Source organism: Triticum urartu, chromosome 3A (assembly GCF_056163025.1).
Source record: "Triticum urartu cultivar PI428250 chromosome 3A, HENAU_Tu73, whole genome shotgun sequence".
NCBI lineage: Eukaryota > Viridiplantae > Streptophyta > Magnoliopsida > Poales > Poaceae > Triticum > Triticum urartu.
In genome coordinates this window covers 204,043,891-204,065,196 of record NC_141875.1, presented here as the reverse complement: position 1 = coordinate 204,065,196, position 21,306 = coordinate 204,043,891, and the positions used below count along the sequence as shown (strand labels likewise).

At 50.2% G+C, this 21,306-nt stretch overlaps 2 protein-coding genes across 3 annotated transcripts; both read right to left on the bottom strand.

The window, feature by feature from the left end:
• Window positions 1-1,298: 1,298 nt before the first annotated feature.
• Window positions 1,299-14,179, bottom strand: LOC125543569 (zinc finger CCCH domain-containing protein 6). 2 transcript variants are annotated; one of them, XM_048706942.2, is made up of 9 exons: window positions 13,872-14,179; window positions 13,585-13,754; window positions 12,390-12,458; window positions 12,007-12,123; window positions 11,637-11,915; window positions 11,060-11,380; window positions 2,216-2,294; window positions 1,862-2,083; window positions 1,299-1,772 (listed from the first exon to the last, which is right to left on the bottom strand). In XM_048706942.2, exons 1-8 carry the CDS (start codon window positions 13,972-13,974, stop codon window positions 1,926-1,928), a joined length of 1,296 nt encoding a protein of 431 aa, XP_048562899.1. In that variant the 5' UTR covers window positions 13,975-14,179; the 3' UTR covers window positions 1,299-1,772; window positions 1,862-1,925. The 2 variants fall into 2 exon arrangements, with proteins under 2 accessions (XP_048562899.1, XP_048562898.1); XM_048706941.2 differs by having other exon boundaries at window positions 1,862-2,294; window positions 13,872-14,177.
• LOC147979206 (uncharacterized) lies at window positions 6,733-9,039 on the bottom strand. The gene has a single exon (XM_087546796.1). The coding sequence runs from the start codon at window positions 9,037-9,039 to the stop codon at window positions 6,733-6,735; it is 2,307 nt and encodes a 768-aa protein (XP_087402922.1).
• Window positions 14,180-21,306: the final 7,127 nt, after the last annotated feature.

The window sequence follows — 21,306 nt, the reverse complement described above, 5'->3', positions numbered from 1 at the left end:
TTACGTGTGCGTAGGAATTTTTTTTAAAATTACTGCATTCCCCAACATTATGGACATTAGTAGCTAAACTTTTTAATATACTTAGCACCTTATCTAAGCACCTATGCATTGGAAGTGGCCTTAAAGCTATTTTTATTTATGTTTCTGATGTGTTATGAGCCGACCATGAGTTGTGCAAGTTGTATAATTTAAACTCTAAACTCATCGAGTTGTAATAAATGATATGTATCTTGATATTCATTTGTTATTGTGTGTGCTATCTACGATCCAGAGATAACACAATAAAGCACAGAGATTCAGATTCTATCTGGTTCAGGTTGATCGAAGAAAAAGTTTACAGTTTTGATACAAATTAAAGATGGAGATTAGGAGTTACCCCTCCAATTAAAAAGGATAATATAATCTTTGGGAGTACCTAGAACTCATCTAGATAAGACGTAATTTGGTCTCATTCACCTGGAAAATAAGAACGGATATAACCCACGTCAGCACACACACATCTTATAGCACCACATCCAATGGCTATAAAAGGTGAATGAAACCAAATTAAATCTCATCTAGATGAGTTCTAGCAAAACTGATAATCTTTTGTATCCAGATTAATGTATTCAATGCGTTTGATTTACAGGCTAAGTAAATTCAAGATTTGTGTAAACTTTTTAAATGAGGGGTGGGTAGGGGTCTAAGCAAAACTCATTCTTTATACTCTCTAAATTTAGGGCTATAACTCATCTGAGGGTCTGACTCTAGGTTAAACCACTACGTCTTTATTGTCAAACCTCATATCTAGTCTTTTTCCCCAACCTGTGACATGATCAAAAGATCCATGGTGAATGAGTAGTCGGTGCTTAACTTTAGTGTGTCAAAATATCCTAACAATGGCTATATCGGTTTTGGTTACATGCTGAAATTTTGGCACTTGACAGTCTTCCTTCCAGTATCTCCAACAAAGTCGAGCATGCGCTCAGCTATTCATCAGAGAAGATGCCAATAGTTTTTTTTAAGACGCCAACGAGTGGTTGTTTATCCACGGGGTAATGGAGCATCCAATGGCACCTTTTTTTTACAAGCGTGTGGAACACCCATCGGGCTCATTCCTCAATAATGAATGACCAATAGTTTCGTATATTTAATAACTAAAATGAAACTAGCATCGTTATTTGATAGAAAAATGGAACATAATGTAGACGTGATGCGTGCATCAAATGATTTAAAAGTACAACTAGTGCCAGCCACTTGCAATAACTGTTAGTTCGAAGCGGTAGCATGTACTAGCAAAGAAATAGACACCGGTAGTCTGAAACTGGATAAGGTTTGACAGCGATACTTTATTATATAAACGTTCAGTGTTCATTACAATGTGCCTTGCTCCTATATATATGTACTTATGCAGTTTTAAGTCTCAAGTCTGTTGATGATATATATAATATAATATATATGACAATATACAGAACAAAAAGAAAATGACTTGGGAAGGCTAGGACCAAAACCCAGTAATTTCTTCATGTGGTGATTTCCTTGCCCAAGAATTTATTTACCAAGGGAATGGATATGAGTATCCACACCGATTGCGAGATATCGAACCTGATATCCAAAAACCTTCCTTTTCCAGTCTCAGAGATGAACAGAAGAGCGCAAAAAGTTGCAAGTGAATCGAGCTTGCTTGTAACCTATCAATGCTTTTTTATTGAGGTGGCAGAGAAAACCACCCTCGCCGAGCCTTCTCTACAGAGGCCACGGCTTTTTATTCACATCGGAGGGGCCTATCAGAACTGATTTCAACACAATAAGATAGAAAGATTAGCAATAGCACTGCAATGTTATTATACATGGGGGGAAATCATGGAAGGTTCAAATCTACCTGTGTCAAATGATTGGAAAATTGTTCTGAGAGATAAGAGATCTCTCGACTCAGCTCAGAAAAATCAGCGACCACCACCAGAGCTTGAACTACCACCAGTTGTCGTATTAGTCTGAGCACGCATTACCGTGTCTGGCGGGAAAACCCCTTTTGGCAAAATTGATCCAGACGGCTCAGATGCTGCCACTGGCGATCCTACTTGGTTGACTGATGGGTCTTTAGCTGAAATATATTCTGGCCTTAGATCTTGGGAAGATGAAGATGGAGCCAATGTGGCAATAGAGAAGCCAAGAGGATAGGGAGCAATTGGCACGTCAGACAGGGGAAAAGGAGATGAACTGTAGCCAAGCGTACCCATCGGGTGATCATACTTGCATGCAACTCCATATCTACAATACCCATTTTGGGCATAGTATGAACAAGGCTGAGCACCCTGAAAATTGAGATGATAAAAGAAGCCTCGTAAGAAACTGCATATACTTCAAAGAAACTATAAATACATACTTACATAGGCAGTCTATAAGGCCACTACACTTTTTCTACCATATTAAAACAAATATAGCATCCCACATGATTTATGCCCATGTTATATTCCAGACAATGCATGCGTCATGCCTAACAGAGAATTCAGAGAGCTGAAAACCTTGTGCATATTGCATAATAATCCAGGATACCACACTGATTCGGGGCCTCCCCTACAGTTTTCAATTAAAAGAAAGGATATCACACTGATCTAGGAGATCATCTAAGATCCTTGGACACCTCATGTAACCTTGTGGACAAAGAATTTTGTTATCAATGGACAATTCCATGATAGATGGGACACTTTACACTTAAGCTATGCAAAGTTCAATTAATTAGGACCTAAAGTTTTTCGCTTTGTTGAGCTGGTGACTAGAATTAGAAAGAGCAAACATCATCGGCAAGCAAATGCCAGATGGGGACACTTCTTGCACCTCAACCACTGCTACAAAGATTGAAGATCCTACATTTCTTTCTCGAAAAGCATTTGTCTTGATTTTATTCAGAGAAAGTTGATTATGTTTTTGTTTTACGAAACTAATACTCAAACAATAACATAGTTTGCGAGAGTCAATGAGTTTTAATATATCAGCATTTCACTACAACAGGACACCATAGTAGACAGGTCTATATTAAATACTATTTCGAATAGTCAATACTTGATACAGTACTGAAGCATGCACTTCTTGATCTTGGCATGCCTCAAGAGATATTTTAAAGACAAAACATGGAATAATGTTTACCTTATGGCAAGGAAATTATTTTAAGAGACATAATATCAATGTTTACACAGTACCCATAGTAAATACACATAAATGATAGGCACGGAGATATGAAGTGTTAATATCTTCCATCCCTTCATGGCTGCTGGTGCACGCAATGATGATATGATGTACAAAAAAATCTAGCCCATTACTTGCTCTATATTTTCTAGTAGTTACACCCATTTGCAAATATACAAGTTCACATATTAATCACATCTTTCTAATAAATATTTCCATTATTTAGGACATAATGTTAAATAACCCATATCATACTACACAGCAGTGTACTCCTAAGATACTGCATTATAAAGAACTACTATCTTACTACTGCAAGTATGTATACTATATGGCAATGAACCCAAGACCAAGTTATTCGATTATTCTTCAGCTTTATCTCAGAATGGAATACTTAAGGTAGAGGAATGGGCAATTGAAAGCTCGTTTCCATTGGTAGACCTATCAATGCGCACCTTCACAGATCCTGAACTGATGGAAACTAACACTCATACTGTTAGCGGCTAGGGTTCTGCCCGGTCTTGGTCGGAGACAGTAGGGGAAGGAGGGGGAAGGGCGAGGGCTTGAGCGCGGCGGCCGGCGGCGGGGCGCCGTCCTGGCGCGGTGCGGCGGCGGCGAGAGAAGGAGGCGGCTAGGGTTTAGGGTTTCCGGCTCCTCTGGGAGCCGGGCAATAGAAATAGTCTTATTGCTTAATTCCAAAAAGAGTCTTACAACCTATATTTATATCCTAGATAACTTGCAGAAGAATTAACCTAAGATAACTTGTATAAGAATTAACCTAAGATATCTTGCATAATCTGAAAATAAAAACTAAGATAACTTGCAGGCCTAAGCCTGCCTGTTGGGCCTCCTTCGGCCATAGACCTGGCCGGTCATAACATCTCTCCCCGCCTGCGCAAACAGCTCGTCCTCGAGCTGAAAGTCGGGGTAGTGCTGGAGGAACTCCTCGCGCTGCTCCCAAGTAGCATCCTCCTCTGGTAGTCCAGTCCACCGGATCAACACATACCAGGAGCCTCGGCGCAGCTGAGCCTGCAACGCCTTCTCTGGTTCAGGAAGGAGACGCCCGTCCGTGACCGGTGGAAGAGCCGGCGGTGCCGCAGGTGGCTCCCCGCGGAATGGCTTGAGCAGCCCGACATGGAAGACATCATGGATCCGGGCACCTGCCGGAAGCTGCAGACGGTAAGCCACTTTTCCAATGCGTTCCAGGATCGCAAAGGGACCGGCATAGCGAGGACCGAGCTTCTTCCTCGCGCGGGGGTCCAAGGACTGCGTAGAGCGGTGAAGTAGACGCAGCCAGACCCAATCACCCACCACGTACTCCGCCTCGCGATGGTGGCCATCATAGTAACGTTTGGCCAACTGCTGGGCCTGCAGGAGTCGTTGCTGGATCTCCGCGATCATCTCATCACGACTTCTCAGAAGGGCCCCGGCTACCTCGGTCCGCGCCGAGGCCGGATCAACCGGCAGGATCGGCGGGGGTGGCCGGCCATACACCACCTCAAAGGGCGTAGCTCGCAGGGCAGAGTGATAAGAGGTGTTGTAGCAGTACCCTGCCCACGAGAGCCAATCCACCCATGCACGAGGGCGATCACCTGTAACACAGCGCAAATACATGGCAATCACCTTGTTAACGATCTCAGACTGGCCGTCCGTCTGAGGGTGGAAGGCTGTGCTGAGGCGTAGCTTCACGCCCGCCAGCCGGAAAAGGTCACGCCACATGTGTCCCGTGAACACGGGGTCCCGATCACTGACGATCGAAGAAGGGAACCCGTGGAGACGGACAATGCCATCGAAGAAGGCCCGGGCAACCGATGCCGCTGAATATGGATGGCCGAGCGGTATGAAATGAGCATACTTGGAGAAGCGGTCGACCACCGTGAGAATGACAGACTTGCCGCCCACCTTGGGAAGGCCCTCGATGAAGTCCATGGAGATGTCCGCCCAAACCTGAGTAGGGACCTCCAAGGGTTGCAGCATGCCAGCCGGCCGTAGAGTCTCCGTCTTGTTGCGCTGGCACGTCACACACGACCGTACCCAGTCACGGACCAAGGCACGATCACCGGGAATGTAATAGTCGGCGCAGAGACGATGGAGCGTCTTCTGCACTCCCTCATGGCCCGCCGAGTGAGCGAGGCGCAGCACCTGCTGGCGAAGATCGTCGTGCGCCGGAACGAAGACCCGGCGCCCATGGAGAAGCAGGCCATCGGCAAGGCGCCACGGTTCCTCCAGCTCACCCACCGCCAGCTGCTGTTGTAGGAGGAGGGAATCGGCCACAGCAGCAGTCGCCCGGCGGATGTCGTCGTAGAGGGCGAAGGAGGGCCCGGTGATGATGCAGAAGGCCGCCCCCTCCGCCGCACCGTCGTCCACATCGGCATCACGCCGAGACAGGGCGTCGGCGACGGTGTTAAGGCGACCCGGACGGTACTCGACGGTGAAGTCAAAGCCAAAGAGTTTACTGATCCATTGGTGCTGGGGCACCGTCGAGAGCCTCTGATCTAGCATGAACTTGAGGCTGTAATGATCCGTGCGGATCCGGAAAGAGCGACCCCAAAGATAGGGCCGCCAATGGCGTACGGCCTGCACCAACCCAATGAGCTCACGCTCATACGCCGCCAACTTAAGATGATGTGCGGCAAATGGGTGACTGAAGAAAGCGAGGGGTCCCTCGCCCTGGTGTAGGACCGCACCGAACCCCGCACCGGAAGCGTCGCAGTTGACGGTGAAGGGAAGGTCAAAATCCGGCATCTGCAGTACGGGTCCCGTCGTGAGGGCCCCCTTGAGGGCCTCGAAGGCTGAAGTGGCCTCCTCGTCCCAAGAGAAGGCGTCGCGCCGGAGGAGACGCGTGAGTGGGGCCGCGATGAGGCCAAACTCCCGGATGAACTTCCGGTAGTACCCCGCGAGGCCAAGAAACCCGCGAAGAGCACGCGGAGACTGCGGAATCGGCCAGGCGGCGACGGCCGCGACCTTGTCGGCATCCATGGCCACTCCCTTGGCCGAGATGACGTGGCCGAGGTAAGCGACCGACGGCGTCCCGAACGAGCACTTCGAGCGCTTAAGATGAAGATGATGCGCCCGAAGCTCGTTGAAGACGATGGCCACATGCTGGAGGTGCTCTGCCCAAGAGGCGTTGTAGATAAGAATGTCATCAAAGAAAACGAGCACAAACCGGCGTAAGTAGGGCCGAAGGACATCGTTCATCAAGGCCTGAAACGTCGCCGGGGCGTTGGAGAGGCCAAAGGGCATCACCAAGAACTCGAAGTGGCCGTGATGAGTCCGAAACGCCGTCTTGGCGATGTCGTCTGGATGCATGCGCACCTGATGATACCCTGATCGAAGGTCCAGCTTGGTGAAGAAGCGTGCCCCGTGCAACTCGTCGAGAAGCTCATCGACAACCAGAATAGGAAACTTGTCCTTCAATGTGAGAGCATTAAGGGCACGGTAGTCAATGCAGAAACGCCACGTGCCATCCGACTTACGCACGAGGAGGACCGGTGCTGTAAACGGGGACGTGGAGATGCGGATGATGCCGGCGGCAAGCATGAGTGCACACTGTCGCTCCAACTCGTCCTTCTACAGCTGTGGATACCAGTAAGGCCGCACGGCCACAGGGGCCGATCCCGGAAGGAGGTGAATACGGTGGTCGTAGATCCGGGCCGGTGGCAGACCCTGCGGCTCCTCAAAGAGATCCCGGTGCTGCTGCAGGAGCCCGTCCAAGAGCGGATGCTCGGCCTCCGTGGTCGCCGTGGCCAGCTGAAGAGGGGGCGCGGGTGCGGCCCCCCGAATGCCCTCCCACCGAATGCGACGACCCAAACGCCAGAAGGTCATCGTTAGCGCGTCAAAGTCCCAAAGGATAGGACCCAACATGCGCAAGAAGTCGACGCCGAGGATAAAGTCGAAGCAGCCCAAATCGATGCCGGCGCATGTGATGGTGAAGTGCTCGTCGCCGATAGTGATGGGCACGTCGCGGGCGAGCCCATGGCAGCGTAGACGGTCGCCATTCGCGACCATGACCCGTAACTGCTCTCCTCCGGCCGGCTGGAGCGCAAGACGCCGCATGGTGGCCTCTGGCAGGAAATTATGCGTGGAACCTGTGTCCAGGAGGGCCACCAGGCGCTCGCCATGGATCATGACCGGTAAAAGCATCGTTCGTTCATCACGGATGCCGGCCAGCGCATGAAGGGACACCACGAAGGCGGTAGCCGGGCCCGGTGCAGGTGCCGCTGCGGGCTCCGCAAGAGTCGGGGCGCCGAGGTCGGCCTCCGGGGTGTCATCCTCGATCTCGTCCGTCGTCTCCAGGTAGAAAAGGCGCGGACAAACATGGCCCGGCGCATATGGCGCATCGCAGTTGAAGCACAGGCCCAGGCACCTGCGTTCCAGCTGCTCCGCCTGAGTGAGGCGCCGGAACGGCCGTGTCGGGGCTGGGGTAGCGGCCGGGGCGGTGGTAGAGGACGCCGGTGCTGCCGGAGGCGGGCGGGGAGGCTGGCGGCCCCCACGCGGCGCGGATGGCCGTGGCGACGTCAAAGCCTGGGCACGCTGCTCGAACGCCCGCGTGTAGTACATGGCCGTCTGAAGGTCTTGTGGTCCCTTCATCTCAACGTCCACGCGGATGTGGTCGGGAAGGCCGCCGACGAAGAGCTCCGCCTGCTGTAAGGCTGTCACACCAGGCGCGTGGCACGCTAGAGCCTGGAAGCGATCGGCGAAATCCTGCACTGTGGAGGTGAATGGTAGGCGGCCCAACTCGGCCAAGCGGCTCCCGCGTACCGGTGGCCCGAACCGAAGAAGACAGAGCTCGCGGAAGCGATCCCACGGTGGCATGCCGCCCTCGTCCTGCTCGAGGGCGTAGTACCAGGTCTGGGCGGCCCCGCAAAGATGGTAGGAAGCCAGCCACGTGCGCTCGGACGCGGGCGTGCGCTGTCCACGGAAGAACTGGTCACATTGGTTTAGCCAGTTAAGCGGGTCTTCGGAACCGTCGTACGTGGCGAAGTCAATTTTGGCGAACCGGGGCGGCTGCTGGTGTGGGGTGCCCGGGGCCACGGCCTCGGCGGTGCGGAGGGCGGAGGACGGCGCCCGGTCCAGGGTAGACGGCCCGGCGTACTGCCCTGGGACGCCCGACGCCTCGGGCTGCCACGGGGACCCTGACGAGGGCCGGGCCTCCATGGGAGCCGACGGCGGCCCGTGGAGCCAGTCGGGCAGCGGCGATGGCGATGAAGGAAAGCGGACCTCCTGGATAGGGAGGCCGCTCGGCGAGGACCCGCCCGGCCCAGGGTTGGGCGGTGGCGGTGGTGGAGAGCGCGCCGTGGCCGCCGGGAGGGACGGCGCGGTGGAGGGTGGCGCGGATGGTGGAGTCCAGGTCGGCCACTGCGGTCCCTGGGCGGAGGCGGATGGTGCGGTTGGCGCCGTGAACGGCGTCGGCCATTGTGGCCAGGGCGTCGTCGAAGCCATCGGAGCGGGAAGCGCCGGGTAGCCGCCGGTGAGAGCCGCCGGTACGGGGTACCACGGCAGCGCCTGCTGGCCCGTGGCCGCGGTCTGGTGGAGCGGTGGGGGCGGCCCGTATGGGCTGGCCAAGTAGAGACGGATGCCCTGGACCGCCACGACTAGGTCATTGAGCACGCCGGCCATAGCTTCTGGTGTGAACTGCGGCGGCGGGGGGGAAGGCGGCGGCGATGGCTGCTGGATGGGAAGCTGCGGCGATGGCTGGATGGGAAGCTGCGGCTGGCCCTGGCTCGGCGTGGTGCCGGGGGCGGAGGAGAGCGGCGCCGACAGGGAGGCCGTAGTGCCCGTCGACGCGGCGGCGGTAGTGGAGGAATCGGTGGCAGCGGCGGTGGGGGAGGCGTGGGGCAGCGGTGGCGGCGGTGGTGGGATTGGCGGGGAAGACATGGTCGAAACCCGGGTACCTGATACCAAGGTGTTAGCGGCTAGGGTTCTGCCAGGTCTTGGTCGGAGACAGTAGGGGAAGGAGGGGGAAGGGCGAGGGCTTGAGCGCGGCGGCCGGCGGCGGGGCGCCGTCCTGGCGCGGTGCGGCGGCGGCGAGAGAAGGAGGCGGCTAGGGTTTAGGGTTTCCGGCTCCTCTGGGAGCCGGGCAATAGAAAGTCTTATTGCTTAATTCCAAAAAGAGTCTTACAACCTATATTTATATCCTAGATAACTTGCAGAAGAATTAACCTAAGATAACTTGTATAAGAATTAACCTAAGATATCTTGCATAATCTGAAAATAAAAACTAAGATAACTTGCGGGCCTAAGCCTGCCTGTTGGGCCTCCTTCGGCCATAGACCTGGCCGGTCATAACAGAAGATGGACTGGCCACTCATACAAAAACAGGAAAAAAAAAGGCTAGAACAACTCCTGGTTGGAATATATAAATTCAAAGGTAGCATAAGGTGTTTATTCCATTGAAGAAACTTGACTGGCTAAGAAATTTGGAGAATATTACTTTTTTCCACTATCATATGCTGGATTACACGGCATCTCCACAAATTTTGAAGATCTTGACAGCCATCTGGTCAATGTGAGGCTCGGTCAACCAAGTTGAATGGACTGATTGATCTGGGTCTAAACAATGAGGATCTTGGCCACATGAAAAATATTTGATGGTTTTCATTGACCAAAAATCTTAGCTGATGACTAACGAATATACACCCCACTATGCTACCATATCTGTCTCATGAACTACCCAGGCTCTCCTAATATAGTATGCAAGAATTTAGTTGACAGGAAAGACTGACTAATCGACAACTTTTATCACAAGTATATTCAGTTTTCTAAGAAAAATGCCGGGTGAGACTCAAAAGGTTGATCGGTAGTAAATTGTCGACAAAGTAATGTACTTCCAACCTGAGTAACCCAAGACAGCTACTTATAAGCACTTGAGAATTGCGACTCAAGAATGGGTTTGAGTGCATGCCATATGATCAGGAAATGGGATGTATTCTTCTAAGTACAAACTAAACAACCTCGTGAGTTCTGAACAACTTATGATTTGTGGAACCACCAACTGGGAGACATTTTTCGAACTATCGTGACTTCATGAGAGCTTCATTCAATTATGATAAATTTTACGAACAGCTTCACAACTCAGGAGATATGCTCAACCAAGCATCTTCTTTGATAGGTTAAAGTTCCAACCAAGTCTTCTGATATTTTCAAAAACAAAAAATAAATATTTACGACCTTTAAGCTAAGCAAGTCACAAAGCAATTGTGTGGTCAGGTAACCAAATACTCCCTCTGTCCGAAAAAGCTTGTCCCAAGCTTGTTCCTCAAATGGATGTATCTAGCACTAACTTGGTGCTAAATACATCCATTTGAGGGACAAGCTTTTTCAGACGGAGGGAGTATGTCTTAAGCATGCTAAGGGGCGGTGGCATGAGATTTAGAGTGCCTCATACTCAGCCATGGAACATGCAACGCCTCTCTAACATATTTACTTTGCACTAAAAGGTCATTTATCTCCTTGAGATTCTATTATAAATTCATATGCAATCAAATCACTGCTTATGGACCACAAATGTTCTCAATTCATGACTAGATTTCCTGACGATATTGAAGGTCCACCTAGCCCACATCTTTAATAGGTGAAATGCCACTCCTCAGGGTTATTGGTTTGGTAGATAGATCTAGATAGACTCATCCGGATGGAGAAGATTATCACTGAGGTAGATTGACTCTTGAAGATAAGAGGCTTCAACACAGTTGTTTGTTTCAAATTACCAGAAACTATGGAAGTTCTAGCTGGCTTCCAGGTAATTATAATAATCATATATACACGCAGCACTAGTTCCTATTCCCTCTGTAGCTTTTTATAAGACGTTTTTAGAGTCCATGACAGTGTCAAAAAACATCATATATTAAGTTACAGAGGGAGTCCAACATACATAAGATGTGTTCGGGTTACTTACTGGACGAAGTGGAAGGCAAAAAGGGCTGAACATATAATTAGACTTGGGTGAACTCCAATCTCGAGGATGATGATATTTACATGTAGCGCCAAATTTACAATCTCCTGTCCTCATGTAATACTGACACTCAGGCTGCCCTGGCCGCTCAGGGAATCCATGTTCTTGTTGATTATTGCTTGATTGTATAGTTGAGGAAGAGTAAGGCATGTAAGGACCACCATAAGCAATTGTAGAGGAAGATCCATGGTGCCCTATGCCATACATAGGTCCAGCTTGAACAGTTTGTTGTACTCCACCTGATGCTACAGGGTTTACTGAAGCCTGCATCAAACAGAAGAGTTTTTACTTGGAGGAAAATACTTATCTTGTTGCATGAAATTCACATGTAACATTTTCCTTTAATTGTTTTCTATGATCGCATACACCACTGATCTACACTTTACATATTCACCAATCATTGCTTTACATCTTTAAATAAGTCAGTTGGTATGACATGTGAGTTATGACCCTTAATTCCCCTTTGCATTTGAGACCTGATACTTAACCAAAACTATTTTTGTTAACCCAAGTTAGTTACCGGATAAGGGCTCCATCCTTGCAAGGGGATCATTCCAGACGATAGCATCATTGGAGTGTACGAGCCTGGCATATATGATCCAGGGACTACAGGCGGCCTCCCCATTTGCCAATTTGTAAGAGGAGCGTATGGATGAGGTGAAGGTACAGTTGACGACTGCAATGGTGGATAAATTCCAGGAGTAACTGGAACACCACCAAATTCTGGATGATGAAATTTACATGTCGAACCAAACTTGCATTGTCCAGTCTTCATGTAGTAGGAGCACTCTTTCTCACCCTGCATTTCGTTGGTATCAATAATTTTCCATAGAGATACTAGGCGAAAGATTTCACTAAAGAAGCAATGTTTTTGGAGAGAATTTTCACACCGGACGTAGAGGGAATCCATTACTGTTTAACATTACAGGCTGCACAGAACCATCTTGCTTAGGATGGTGATATTTGCAATTGGAACCAAATTTGCAAGTCCCAGTCTTCATGTAATACTGTAAGAAGTACAAAAGAGTAAGTCGAAATAGTTAACAAGTCATCTGACACAACATAAAATGGGCAGGATGCTGAATACCCGCCAGACATTACTAAATTTTTAGTTGTTCGCTCTGTATGCCAGTCAAGGAGCAGCAAGTAAGTGGCCAACTGGGTGCATGCAGATGGTGTGCAGGAGTTGGTGCATGCATGCTCAAGAGTGTGACTGATGCTCCTTTTTTGGAAGGTAATTAAATTTGAGCCTGAAACTGTTAGATTTATGTACCTCACATACTGGTTGACCCAACCGCTCGGGGTAGTCCAATGCTACTGCATTCTTTGCACCTCCACCAAACTACATTTTTGAAAAAATGGAATCAGTGATTACTCCATTTGTCATCTATTGCAAAACTGTAAATATGATTCCTAGAATTCAACTGGAGGAGATAAAACGCCTGTTTATGTTCTAGGTTGAACTAAGATTATGGCCCAAATAGTATAGTAGAAAGAACAACAATATCCTAGGCCCATGCCAGAAAACAGATCTCCTTAACAGAAACATGGCAAGTATTGAAGCCATGATAAATCAATTATGAAAACCATCCCATGATGGAAGCAGCTTTATTAATGTCAAATTGTCAACTTTAAGTGCTAATGGTAAGCAGTACGCGAAGTATCTTTGGCAAATTAAGCAAGTCAAAAAGCATTTAATCCACCAAAACTAGGGTCAAATGTAAGGTACTTACAACTGTGAGATAGATTTATATATACAGATACAGCAAAAAGCATTTGAACCATCTAGAATAAAACTGTTGAGGACAGCTCTAAACCTCTGTGATTGATGGTTATACATGTATATCGTTTTTCCATGCATTTGATATAGAAATCTAAGTACATGCGACTACTAACACGGGGGTGGGGGGTATAACCCTTTATGTTATCATGGTCAACAGGGCATTGGTACGATATAAGATAGATAAAATGGAGAATGGGAAAGTGGGAAAATGCATGTAGTGACACCTAGTAAACTTAGTAGCCCATAAAAGCCAAACTAGTAAGTTTAAAGCTGCTGATACAGTGAAACGATTGGCATAGCAGGAGCGGAGAAGCGAATCACTGTGCAGAGCATCCATGACTTTGTGCTTCCAAAAGGATATCCAATGGGCGCCTAGGTTCAGTTACCGCCACCGTCCAAACTATCATGCTGCCGCCGCCTGATCAGTGCTAGGAAGACACCGCGGACAGTTGCACGAGCGGCAGATGCAATTCAGCTAGAGATGAGCTACATTACCCGAACCACTGGTAATTTGTGTGATCTGATACTCTCTGTGGATTGCAGTGTCGCCACATCGATCACATGGCAAATATACGTAACGTAAAGCTGCTTCCAACGCAAACGCGCGCACGCACATGGGCTCACCCAATCGCGCGGAGTGAGATCAGGAGAGCGCGCAAAAGGGAGAGGAAGCAGGTTTTGTCACCTCAGTGCCGCCGCGATCGCGGGGGTGGTTGTAGCGGCAGCGGTCCCCGAAGCCGCAGGCTCCCGTCCGGAGGTAGTAGATGCAGTCCGCCTGGTCCGGCCGCTCCGGCAGGCGCGCCCCGTCCCCCTCCCCGCCGCCGTCGCCGGCCAGCCCCATCCTCCACATCGACCCTGCAAGCCACGCATTCGCCCCGTTACACCAATCCACGTAGATCCGCGCGCCGTACGGACGTGGAGATCCGAGCAAAATAATCACAGGGAGAGGGAGAGAGGAAAGCGTGCTGCTACCTTCGAGGCCGGTGTCGGGGTCCGCGCCACGGCCGGCCTCCCCTTCTCCTGCTCCTCCTCCTCCTCCTCCTCCTCCGGCTGCAGCCGCGGGGTGAGGCTCCATGGGTGTCGGGAGGGGACCAGGAGGCGCGCGGCAATCGGGTAGGGAATCGGGCAGGAGCGATCGGAGTGGGAGTAGGAGGAGGGCGAGGAGATCGGGCGGGTTTTGTTTCTTCTCTCTCTCTCCCTCCCTCCCTCTCTCTGGTTTCCTTTCCACCACTATGGTGTGGCTACTGCTCGCTCTCTCTCTCTCTCCCTCTTCTGTCCTTTTTCTTCTTTTTCGCTGGTTTTCCCACCACTGTCGCGTGCACCTGTCCGGTTTTTACACAGGGGCACGGGGGGCGGGGGTGGGTAGGTTGGTGTTTGTTTCTCTCGCGATTTTTAAATTTTATTTATTATACTAGTATATACGTATATGGGCTTCTTGACTGGGACCACGCGTGGTCGATCTAGCTTGGGGGTGGATTGATGGGGATTTCTCCGTTTGCATAAATGAAGGGCGGTAACGGTTGGAGTTAAGCTCGCTATTATGGCACTCGCCCCAGTTATGTTGAGCCATGGTCCTTGGTTTTATTGCCACACCTAGGCGGTGTGTATTTCGTACACTGCTCTCGTGCCTGCATTATTCTCGTGTCCTAGTACATGCCTCGTTTGGCTGTAATTTACTCACTCTTTTCTCAAGACTCGTTTGCTATTCCGGTGAAAAACATTTACCGTGACACATTTTAAGAAAAACAAGAAAGCTCGCAATATTTGGAGGAGTCTGGACAACTGACACGTCAGACTCTGACACACTCGGCCAACACAATCCCCCTCCCCAAGCCCTCTTCCCACTCCATTCCTCCCCTCTTGCTCTCCATTTGCACCCACCAAGACCGATGCCACCCATACACCACACTGGCTAATGCCCAATTCTTGTCGGACTACCGCTACTCCACTCAGGCACCTTGTGCTTCATCGTCATTGCATCCCGAATCCCTCCGCAGCTTAGGTATCGTCCGCCCCATGTTGATGTCGTCGATGGCGAACACCACGCTCGGCAAGTGTTCAATCAAATGTCATTGAGATTTATTCTACCTTCTCCTTATTTAACGCCATATTGTACCTAGGTACGCGCGCACTCCCAGCCACCTCCTCTTCCTCCAGAAAATACTAAGGTTCCTTTGTCTTCTGTTGGCGCCGCCGTGGTCCACCTCATCTCCCATGGCCCTAGGGTCATGGAGGCACGGTGGATACTGACCTTGCCGGCGGGAGGGCTTTGTTTTTAGATGTTTCTTTTAGTTTTGTTAGGGTTTGTGTCCTGCTCAGGAATACGAGATGGCGGCAGCTCTGTGAAGATGGAATAAGGTTCTGCCGCCTAGCCCCAGTTTTGCGATGCATCTTGCATCATTGAAGGGCGTGTGGAGATGTGTCTCCGGCGGATCTCGCAGGATTCGTTCGGTGGTTGTCTTTGATGGATCTACTTGGACCTGGTCTTTGTTCATCTACTTTCATGTGTCTTTAGGTTGAATCCTTCCAATCTACACGTCTTTCATCAGTGGCGGTTGTTGATCTGGTACGCTGGTCCTATGGGGCTGATAACCCATAAGTATAGAGTATCATTTGTAGCCTTTTTCAATAAGTAAGAATGTGAAACTCAACGAGGAGGTAAAGGTAGAATTAATATTCTCTCGAGTTCTATCAACCATCGATACAACTATACGCACACCAACGTTTGCTTTGTCTAGAAACAAGTAATAAAACTAGAAGTACTTTATAGGTGTAAAGGGATAGCCTTGCAAGATAATAAAGAACGTGAAAATAAAAGTTAGGTGCTGTTTTACTAAAAGTACAATTAGATTAGTATAGCGAGCGTGGAAAAGTGTGGGTAGGATTTGCGGAATTGTCCCTAAGCAATTGGCTAAGTTACTAGACCGATGCAAGTTTTTGCGTCGGAAGGGCCATTGCTAGCATGTAGTCCCTTACTTGGAATTTTGTGCACTTATGGTTGAAACTATTAGCAAGAATCTGCAACCATCAAAGTTTATTAAGGTAAAAACCAACCATGGCATTAAGATATATTGGTCCCCTTCAATCCCATATGGTAGGAAGAAGCTTCTGTCACTCTTGCCCTCTAATGGATAGTCCTATCAACATACAACTAACTCTATGGCGTGATCCACGTGCGCTCATATGATGGGCACAAAAAGACAGCAACATAACCACAAGCAATTTAGACCAATCATAACAATTCACAAATTACCCATAGGACAACAAAAATCTACTCACACATCATAGGATGGTAACACATTATTGGTAATAATATGAAGCATAAAGCACCATGTTCAAGTAGGGGGTACAACGTGTTGCGGAAGAGTGGACCGCTGAATATAGATGGCGAAAGGTGATGGAGGTGTTGATGAAGATTGTGACGCCCCCGATTCAATCGTACACTAATCATACACACAAACGTGTACGATCAAGATCAGGGACTCACGGGAAGATATCACAACACAACTCTACAAATAAAATAAGTCATACAAGCATCATATTACAAGCCAGGGGCCTCGAAGGCTCGAATACAAGAGCTCGATCATAGACGAGTCAGCGGAAGCAACAATATCTGAGTACAGACATAAGTTAAACAAGTTTGCCTTAAGAAGGCTAGCACAAACTGGGATACAGATCGAAAGAGGCGCAGGCCTCCTGCCTGGGATCCTCCTAACTACTCCTGGTCGTCGTCAGCGGGCATCACGTAGTAGTAGGCACCTCGGTGCAGTAGGAGTCGTCGTTGAAGGTGGCTTCTGGCTCCTGGGCTCCAACATCTGGTTGCGACAATCAGGTAGAAGGGATAGGGGGAAAAGAGGGAGAAAGCAACCGTGAGTACTCATCCAAAGTACTCGCAAGCAAGAAGCTACACTACATATGCATGGGTAAATGTGTAAAGGGCCATATCGGTGGACTGAACTGCAGAAAGCCAGAATAAGAGGGGGATAGCTAATCCTTTCGAAGACTACGCTTCTGGTAGCCTCCGTCTTGCAGCATGTAGAAGGGAGTAGACTGAAGTCCTCCAAGTATCATCGCATAGCATAATCCTAACCGATGATCCTCCCCTCGTCGCCCTGTGAGAGAGCGATCACCGGTTGTATCTGGCACTTGGAAGGGTGTGTTTTATTAAGTATCCGGTTCTAGTTGTCATAAGGTCAAGGTACAACTCCAAGTCGTCCTGTTACCGAAGATCACGGCTATTCGAATAGATTAACTTCCCTGCAGGGGTGCACCACATACCCCAACACGCTCGATCCCATTTGGCCGGACACACTTTCCTGGGTTATGCCCGGCCTCGGAAGATCAACACGTCGCAGCCCCACCTAGACCAACAGAGAGGTCAGCACGCCGGTCTAAACCTAAGCGCACAGGGGTCTGGGCCCATCGCCCTTGGCACACCTGCACGTTGCGTACGCGGCCGGAAGCAGAACTAGCCCCCTTAATACAAGAGCAGGCTTACGTTCCAATCCGGCGCGCGCCACTCAGTCGCTGACGTCACGAAGGCTTCGGCTGATACCACGACGCCGGGATACCCATAACTACTCCCGCGTAGATGGTTAGTGCGTATAGACCAAATGGCCAGACTCAGATTAAATATCCAGATCTCGTTAAGCGTGTTAAGTATTCGCGAACGTCGACCAGGGCCAGGCCCACCCCTCTCCTAGGTGGTCGGAACCTGCCCTGTCGCTCCGCCTCAAAGATCCACTCGCGGGTGCTCCTCAAGCCGACCCGTCTTTAGTCACCACATGTATCATGTATAAAGTATATAGTATATACCCGTGATCAACTCCCGAGTGATCACGGCCCGATAGTATAGCATGGCAGACGGACAAGGATGTAGGGCCACTGATGAAAAACTAGCATCCTATACTAAGCATTAGGATTGCAGGTAAGGTAACAACAGTAGTAGCAAGGACAGGCTATGCATCAGTATAGGATTAACGGGAAGCAGTAACATGCTACACTACTCTAATGCAAGCAGTATAGAGAAGAGTAGGCGATATCTGGTGATCAAAGGGGGGGCTTGCCTGGTTGCTCTGGCAAGAGAGAGGGATCGTCAACTCCGTAGTCGTACTGGGTAGCAGCGGCGTCGGTCCCGGTGTCTAGCGAGAGAAGAGGGGGGAGAAACAATAAATATTTAAGCAAACAGATGCATAGCGATGCATGACATGACAAGTAGCAGTGCTAGGGGTGCCCTATCGCGGTATGAGGTGATACCGGTGAAGGGGGGGAAACATCCGGGAGAGTATCCCCGGTGTTTCGCGTTTTCGCACAGATGAAACAGAGGGGGAAAGTTGCGTGTTCGCTATGCTAGGGATGCGTGGCGGATAAACGGGCTGCGTATTCAAATTCGTCTCGTCGTTCTGAGCAACTTTCATGTACAAAGTTTTTCCATCTGAGCTACGGTTTATGTTCTATGATTTTTCAAAGTTTTAAACAATTTCTAAAATTTCCTGAATTTATTTATTATTTCAGAATTAAAGGTGAAATTGCTAAGTGTACCCACAACTTGTACACAACAATGTACTAAAGGGGCTGACAGGTGGGGTCCAGTTGACTCCCCAGTCAACAGTCAACTGGGACCATTGACTGGTCAAAGGGGTCTAGTGGGACCCTCCTGTCAATGACTAGACTAGTCCAGTCAGCAGTTTGACTTGGTCAAACTGGACAGCAGGCCCACCTGTCATTGGCTATACTGTTAATTAACAGTAGTTAATTAGGTTAAGTAGTTAATTAGGTTAATTAAATTAGGATTAATTAAGTTAATTAATTAATTAATTAATTTTTTTATTATTTTTTTATAACACACATTTTTTTTGTTCTGGGCGTGGGGCCTGCCTGCCATTGGCCCAGGGGGGGTCTTAGCGGGCCCTGGCGCTAGCGGTTACGGGCGGGCGCCGAACGAGGGGCGAACCGAGCCCCGATGGGGGCACTGGCGCCGGCGGCCAGGGCGGGGCTCACCGGCCGGCCGTTTCCGGCGGAGGAAGCCGACGCAGCAGGGGGCGCCGGAGGCAGCAGCGGGCGCGCTACGGCCCCGCGCGAGGCGGCAGAGGCGAGCAGGCGCGGCAGCAGCACAGCAGCGGCTGCAAGCAAAGCAGGGGCCGCGGCAGGGGAGGAGGCAGCGGCCCGTCGGGCTGCAGGGATGAGCGCAGGAGGAGGAGTCGGGGGCGCGGCCGAAGCGCGAGCAACGCTCAGCTGCAGGCGCTGGCGTGGAAGGGGGCGCGCGGACGCGGGCCAGTGCGCGGGGCAAGGCGTGTGCGCAGGCGCGTGCAGGGCGTGCGGGAGCGCGGCCGGAGCATGGGATGCGGCGGAGGGGGCGCCGCGAGCGCGGGTGCAGGACGCGCGCGAGCTCGGGCGTGGGGTGGCAGGCGTGTACACGAGGAGGGGCAAGCAACGGCGAGAGCGCCGTCACGCGTGCTCTCGACACGGGCGGCGGACGATGCATAGGGACGGCAGAGGCGAGAGGCGAGGGCCGCCGCGGTAAGGTACTAGGCGGGGGAAGGAGGACCGGGGTCCTCACCGTCCGTTGGAGGGAAGGGGCGTCGAGGCGCGGTGAAGCCTTTGGGGAGGAGGACGGGGACGCGTCTTCGGCGAGGAGGAGACGAAGAGGACGAGGCGACGGGCAGTGGCGGGTTCCGGCGAGGAGGAGGCCGTGGCACGGGCGCGCGGGAGGGGGTCGTCGCCGGCGGGCGGCTTCAGGCGATGGCGTCGAGTGGCGGCGGGGCGGAGTCGAACGCCCCCGTTCCCGATCTGGATCGGGGAGGGAGAGCGAGGAGTGGGGGGAGTAGGGAGTGGTTAGCGCTAGGGTTTCGGGATCCAGGGGGATCGGATAAGGGAGTGGGGGGTGCGTGGGGGGGGCGGCTGGGCCGGGGGGGGCGGCCCGTTCGGTCGGCTGAGGCCAGCTAGGCCACTTGGCCCAGCGGGGGGGGGGGGGCTTTCTCTTTTTTTTGTTAGTTTAGTTTTTTTTCTTTTATTTATTTTCCTTTTCTGTCTTTATTTATTTTAAAATACTTAGGCAGTCTATAAAATTGTGTTTATTACACCATATTGACCTATGTAAAATATGGCATCTCCCGAACACTTTTTTTTTAATTTTGAAAAACTTTTATTGTTTGCTTTGATTTTGAAATTTGAATTCGAATGGGATTGAATAATCGCGAGGTTTACAACAGTAAGAGTGGTGACGAGGCATCATTAGCAGAGGTTACTGTAGCTTGATTATCCGGGCGTTACAAATCTCCTCCACTACAAGAAATCTCGTCCCGAGATTTAGGAGGTAGGAGGAAACAGTGCAGGGTATTCATCGCGAAGACGATCCTCGCGTTCCCAGGTGGCTTCGTCCTCAGAGTGATTCGACCACTGGACTTTGAGGAATTTGATCGCCTTCTGACGTGTGCGGCGTTCAGCTTGGTCAAGAATGCGGACCGGATGCTCTTTATAAGAGAGGTCCTATTGCAATTCGAGCTCTTCATGATCCACCGCTCGGATTGGATCCTTGAAGCAACGGCGGAGTTGTGACACATGGAACACATCGTGAACCTGAGAAAGGTTCGGCGGAAGCTCCAGTTGATATGCCACCTTTCCACGCCTTTCGAGAATAGTGAAGGGACCAATATAGCGGGGAGCTAACTTTCCTTTGATCCCGAAGCGGTGTGCACCCTTCATTGGTGTAACTCGAAGATAAGCCTTTTCGCCAGGTTGATAGACCATGTCTTGGTGATGACGGTCATACTGACTTTTCTGACGTGACTGAGCAGTCTTGAGATTCTCGCGAATAATGCGAACTTGTTCTTCGGCCTGTTGGATAATATCCGGACCGAAGAGTGGACGTTCCCCAGTTTCTGACCAGTTCAGAGGGGTTCGACACTTTCGTCCATATAGCACTTCGAAGGGGGACATCTTCAGACTAGCTTGATAGCTATTATTATAAGAGAACTCGGCATATGGAAGAGATTCCTCCCATTTCTTGCCGAATGATATTACACAAGCTCGAAGCATGTCTTCGAGAACTTGGTTGACACGTTCAACCTGTCCTTGCGACTGAGGATGAAATGCAGTACTGAACGACAGATGAGTTCCCATAGCTTCTTGGAAACTCGCCCAAAACCTTGAAGTGAATAAACTGCCACGATCTGAACTGATAACCAGTGGGATACCGTGAAGTGAAACAATTCTAGCCATGTAGAGAGTAGCAAGCTGACTAGCAGTGATTGTCTCTTTGACCGCCAGGAAATGGGCAACTTTGGAAAGCCGGTCAATGACGACAAGAATAGCATCATTACCTTTCTGCGATTTGGGAAATCCAGTGACGAAGTCCATTTCAACATGGTCCCATTTCCATTCAGGAATAGAGATAGGTTGCAGAGTT